The 6,228-nt window shown below is 54.8% G+C and overlaps 1 protein-coding gene across 1 annotated transcript; it reads right to left on the bottom strand.

Moving 5' to 3' along the window:
• Positions 1 to 419: 419 nt before the first annotated feature.
• Positions 420 to 1,870, bottom strand: LOC310923801 (class II histocompatibility antigen, B-L beta chain-like; the record flags this gene model as incomplete). The annotated part of the gene is made up of 3 exons (XM_083885737.1): positions 420 to 759; positions 1,176 to 1,445; positions 1,786 to 1,870. Coding segments are annotated over 3 exons (695 nt in total), but the record flags the coding sequence as incomplete, so codon positions are not given.
• Positions 1,871 to 6,228: the final 4,358 nt, after the last annotated feature.

The following is a 6,228-nucleotide window of genomic DNA, read 5'->3' as shown; positions in this document are numbered from 1 at the left end:
CTCCTCCCGATCCCTGCCCGCCCTCCCCACCGCCCACCAAAGCCCCTCCTGGCCCCTCTCACCAGCCCACAGCCCCCTCCCGCTCGACCCCACCAAAGCCCCACCAAAACCCCCCAAACCCTCTCCCAGTCCCTTCCCAGCCCCTCCACCGCTCCCCCACACCCCTCCCAGTCTCTTCCCAGCACAACCGACCTCAGCCCCAGCCCCGCTTGCCCATCCCCCAGCTCCTCCCAGCCCCTCCAGCCTCACTCCAATCCCTCCCACTTCCACCCGCCGCCCCCAACTCCCTCCCGGCGCCCACCAGCACCCCCGGGACCCCACACCCCCCTCCCCAGCATCCTCCCGACTCCTGCTCAGCCCTTCCACAGCCCCCAGCCCCTCTCCCAGGTTCAACCAGCATCTCTCCAGTTCCCTCCCACTCGCTCCCAGCACACGCCAGTGCCTCTGCCAGCCCGGCCAGTGGCTCCCCCGTACCCCAGTGGCGCCTCAGGGGCTGCTCCAGGCTGACGTGCTCCACCTGGCACGTGTAGCTGAGCCCGCGCCGGGGCGGCCTTTCCAGCAGCACCAGCAGCTGGTGGCTCCAGTCCCCGTTGGGGACCACGTCGGTGGCCACCACCTGGCCCGACAGCTCCTGCTGGCCCTCGAACCACCTCACCTGGATGTGGGCGGGGTAGAAATCCATCACGGAGCACAGCAGGCCTCTGGCACTGCCGGCCGGCGAGCTGGAGGGCAGCAGCGAGATGGAAACGCTGGGGGGCACTGGGAGAGAGCGGGGACACACTGGGATCAGCTGGGGGCCACTGGGAGAGAGAGGGGAGGGGCGGTGTGGGCTTGGGAGGGACTGGGAATGGACTGGGAGGAACTGGGATGGACTGGGAAAGGCTCAGATTGACTGGGAATGGACTGGGAGTGACTGGGAATGGACTGGGAATGGACTAGGAGGGACTGGGATAAGGTCGCATGGATTGGGAATGGACTGGAGGAGTCTGGGCATGGACTTGGACGGACTGAGATGGACTGGGATAATCTCGGGGGTCCCGGTGAGGGACAGGAGGCCCCGGGGATGGGCCCAAGGAGGGCTGAGGGCTCTGGGGTCATTCCCAGGGAGGTTTTGAGCAGCTCCAGGGTCACTGTCATTGCAGGGTCCGAGGGGACACGCTCTGCCCCACGCTCACCCCTGCGCTCCACAGTGAACGGGGTGAAAACCTCGTAGTTGCGCCGGCAGAACAAATCCACCTCAGTCCGCCTTCTCTCCATGATATCTGGGTTGCTGTTCCAGTACCGGGCCTGTTTCTCCCCGTAGGGCGTGTACCCCACGTAGTGCCCCACGTCACTGTCGTACATCACGTCCTGCTCCCGGTTGTAGATGTACCTCAGCACGAACCTCACCTTCTCCTTGCCGTTAATGAAGTGACACTCGAACTTACCCAGAAACTGGAACACCCCTGGGTGTGCAGGACACAGGTCAGGGGGTGCCCCCCCAGCACCCCCAGAGCTCCGGGGCCACCCCGGATCCCCACCCCGCACCCCCTGTGCCCCACGGCCGCCCCGGGACCCTCCTGCCCGCGCTGCCGCTTCCTCTTTAGCACCCTTCCCCCATTTCCCCTTTTACATCCCCTCCAGCCACCACCCATATCAACTTTGGGGTCCCATTCCCCGCTTTTGCACGTTTCCAAATTTTTAAAACACTATTTCCCGCATTCTGAGCCCCCTCCCGCTCAGTTTTGGGGTCTTAACTTCCCCTTTGCCCCCTTCTCTCCCCCTGCCCCACCGCCCCCCGCTCACCCGAGAGCTCCGCGCCCGCAGCCGGGGCCGCTCCCAGCACCACCAGTGCCCCCAGTACGGCCCCGGCTGCCGCCCCTCGCCCCATGGCCAGCGCCGGGAGGGGCCGCCAGCCCCAAACAGCCGCTCGGAACTGGGGCAACAGCGCGGAGCAGCGCGGGGTCATTAGCCACGCGCTCTCTCATTGGTCGGGCGTGGTTTTCGGACGCCGTTTCATTGGCTGGAGTTTTTTTGGGCACGCTCCGATTGGCTGGAGGTGTTTATTGCGCGCTCCCATTGGCCGGTTCAGTTTTGGACCCGTTTTTTTAGAGGCTCTACCCAGCAACTTATAAGTCATCAGCAATAAGAACTCTGATTGGCTGAAATTTCTCCAAGCTCTGTTTTTTTCGGGCTCTTGCTGTCAAGTCCCGACCCGCAGCGACGCCGCGCTCCCATTGGCTGAGCGCTTTTTGGGGCGCTGCTCCCCCACTCCCGCTCCCCCCAGTTCCCGCCGCTTTTCTGGCACCGGCACCGGCCCTTCCCAATTTCCCGGGATCCCGAGGAGCCATGGATGGAGCGCGGAGCCTCCCCTGGCTGCTGCTGCTGCTGCTGGCCCTGACCCTGCCCGGAATTTGGGGGGTCCAAGGTGGGGTTTGGGGGGTCCTGGAGCCGCGGGGTTGGGATTTGGGGCTCCCTGGAGCTTTGGGAATGTGGGGTGGGGAGGGTTAAGGGCGTCCTGCCCTTTTTTGGGCGGATTTTTGGGGTATTTTTGGGAAGGGCGTTGTCCTGAGTTGTTTTTTTATCCCGGGGTTTTCCCCGTTTTCCGAGATTTTGGGGGTTGGGTGGGGCCGAGTTCCTCTTTTTCCAGAATTTTGGGGCTCTGGGAATTTCCAAACGCTCCTATTCCAAGGATTTCCGGGACTTGTCCAAACCCCCCTGTTCCCGGGATTTTGGGAAGCGGGGCGTGTCCCCACCCCCTGGACCCAAAATTTGGGAAACTGCCCATTTCCAAAGCTCTTTTTTCCAAGAGATTTTTGGGCCTCCAGGTGTGCCCAAATTCCCATTTTCCTGGATTTTTGGAGTCTGGAAGTTCCGAAATCCCGGTTTTCCAGGATTATTGGAGTCTGGGTGTGCCCAAACCCCCCTGTACCCAAAATTTGGGGAACTGGGCATTCTTACGTCCTTTTTATCTAGAATTTTTGGAGCTCAGGGAGCTAAAACTTCCTCTTTCTTCCCACGATTTTGGGCTCTGGCTCCTCCCAAACTCCCCTGATCCTGGAATTTTGGGGGTCTGGGAGTGTGTAAGTCCCAATTTCCCAGGATTTTGAGACTCTCTGTGTCATCAACTTGATTTTCCTGAGGATCTTGAATAGAAATCCCCAGTTTCCTGGGATTTTGAGTAGGAATCCCCAATTTTCCCATGTTTGTAAGCCAGAATCCCTGATTTTCCCAGGATTTTGAGTAGAAATCACAAATTTCCTGGGCTTTTAAGTATAAATCCCTTTTCCTAGGATTTTGAGCAGAAATCTCCAATTTCCCCAGGATTTAAAGAAGAAATCACTAATTTTTCCAGGATTTTAAGTAGACATCGCAAATTTCCTCAGATTTTGAGTAGAAATCCCCATTTTTTTCCCAGGAATTAATGCAGAAATTCCCAAATTTGGGAGCTGGGCGTCTTCAATCCCTCTGTACCCAAAATTGCGTGCCTAAATCCCTCTTTCCCTTGGATTTTGGGGCTCTGGGAGTACCCAAATCCTCTTTTCCCTGGATTTTTACGGACTGAGGCTGCCCAAAATCCTTTTTTTTTTTTTTTTTCCTCCTTGAATTTGTGGGGCTGGGTGTGCCCAAACCCCCCTGTACCCAAAATTTGGGGAACTGGGCATTCTTATGTCCTTTTTATCTAGAATTTTTGGCGCTCAGGGAGCTCACACTTCCTCTTTCTTCCCACGATTTTGAGGTCTGGGTCCTTCCATTTCCTCCAATCCTGGGATTTTGGGTGTCTGGGAGTGTCTAAACCCCAATTTCCCAGGATTTTGAGTCTCTCTGTGTCATCAACTTGATTTTCCCAAGGATCTTGAATAGAAATCCCCAGTTTCCTGGGATTTTAAGTAGAAATCCCCATTTTCCCCACGTTTTAAAGCCAGAATAATTGATTTTCCCAGGATTTTCAGTAGAAATTGCAAATTTACTGGGCTTTAAAATATATATCCCATTTCCTAGGATTTTGAGCAGAAATATCCAATTTCCCCAGGATCTGGATGAGAAATCCCTGATTTTCTAGGATTTTAAGTAGAAATCTTCAATTTTATCAGATTTTGAGTAGAAATTCCCAATTTTTCCCAGGATTTTGAGCAGAAATTCCCAATTTGGTGGGCTGGACGTGTCCAATCCCCCTGTACCCAAAATCTGGGGAACTGGGCATTCTTACGTCCTTTTTATCTAGAATTTTTGGAGCTCAGGGAGCTAAAACTTCCTCTTTCTTCCCACGATTTTGGGCTCTGGGTCCTCCCAAATTCCCCCAGTCCCGGGATTTTGGGGGTCTGGGAGTGTCTAAACCCCAATTTCCCAGGATTTTGGGACTCTCTGTGTCACCAACTTCATTTTCCCCAGGATTTTGAGTAGAAATCCCCAATTTCCCAGAATTTTAAGCTAGGATCGCTGATTTTTCCCAGGATGTCCGGTAAAAATGTCCAATTTCCTGGGATTTTAAGTAGAAATCCCCAGTTTCTGGGATTTTGAGCAGAAATCTCCAATTCTCCCGGGATTCCACGAAGAAATCCCTGATTTCCCCAGGATTTTACCAAGAAATCTGCAGTCTCTTCAGGTTTTGAGATGAAATTCTCAATCGTCCCAGGATTTTGAGTAGATATTCCCCAATTTCCTGGGATTTTGGGTAGACATCCTCAGTTTTGCTGAGATTTTGAGCAGAAATCCCCAATTTCTATGTGGGTTTATTGCAGGGGCCGTGGGTAGAAAAGGCCCTGGTCACAATCCATTCTATCTCCTTTTGTGATGAATATTCTAATTTACAGTGACCAACCAATACAAGACACAAAATCCTATAGAATCTACACACAGCCTGTGAGAACTACTACATTACCATGTGTTATATTTTAAACTCTAAAACTCCTCTTTAGACTTTTCTGTTTTGCTCCATTGACCTTTGGATCCCTCAGCCAGCAGTAGGGGATTGTTCAATCCAAAGGGATTCTCCTTCAGCTGCCCAGGCTGTTGTTTTCAGGTGATGTAACTAAGGCTTGGTATCCTACAGCTCAAAGTGAGCTTCCATTTCTATTTTGATGATAGGTTTCATATTTTCAGAATCTTTTGCTAAGCAATCATATTTATCAGGTTTCCCTGATTCATCTTTCCCAACAGCTCTGTGCCCTCACTTTGGTGCCCACCTTGACCAACCTATAAAACCTCTGCAGACCCCGCTCACTTTTGTGATCACCCCACTGGAGAAGATCACGTCTATGGGCATCTCTAGGCCTCGAGGACTCATCCCTCCACGTTGGTAGCTATAATCCCCTTCCCCTCTTTCTCTCTCTTTCTCACTATTCTTTATTTTCTCTCCCCGCTATTGCATTTGTTGGCACTAAATAAAGGTGCATTTTTGTTTAAGTAAACTGAGTTGTCCCCCGCTGTGTCTTTTGCACTCTGAGATCCTTAAAACGAACCATCAGGTTCCCCGCATATGTTTGCGGGCCCTGACACTGGCATACCTTGGTCCTCCTGGCCACCAGGGGGCACCACTGGCACTGGACCACCTTGGTCCTCCCAGCCGCCAGGGGGGTCTTGTGGAATGGAACCGCTGTGGTCATCCTGGCCACAAGGGGACGCTGTGGGTCTGGAACCACCTTGGTCCTCCCGGCCACCAGGGGGCTCTGCAGGCCTGGAATGGGCTCAGTCCTCCCAGCCACAAGGGGGCGCTGCAGCCACGGAACCTCCATGGTCTTCCCAGCCCCTGGGGGCGCCATTAACACCCGCCCTTCGCTGGGTCCTCCCAACCGCCGGGGGGCGCCCTGGAGTTGTCTCTGCAGCTGCCGCCGCTCTCGGTGTCCAACGACGGTTCCTTCATCTGCTCCGTGGCCACGCCCCTCGGGATGGAGCTGGGGACACTTGGGATGGAGCTGGGGACATCAGGAGCAAGTTTAGGGGACGTTGGAGACATCAGGGACAGGCCTGGGGACATCAGGGATGGAGTTGGGAATATCAGGAGCAGGGTTGGGAACACCTGGGGACATTGAGGATGGGGTTGGGGACACCAGAACAAGGCTGGGGACACCAGGGCCAGGCTTTGGAGAGTCTTAGGACACCAGGATTGGAGTTGGGGACACCAAAGACAAGGTTGGGGACACTTGGGATGGAGTTGGGGACACCTGGGATGGGTTTGGGGACATTGGGGACAGCTAGAGCTGCCTGGTGACACACCCAGCCTGGGACAGCCCCCACAGGGTCACCGTG

The sequence above is a fragment of the Zosterops lateralis genome (genome assembly GCF_965231275.1).
Source record: "Zosterops lateralis genome assembly, contig: HAP1_HAP1_SCAFFOLD_335, whole genome shotgun sequence".
Classification (NCBI taxonomy): Eukaryota; Metazoa; Chordata; class Aves; order Passeriformes; family Zosteropidae; genus Zosterops; species Zosterops lateralis.
Note: the sequence above shows the minus strand (reverse complement) of the source record. Positions and strands in the feature narration are given on the sequence as shown.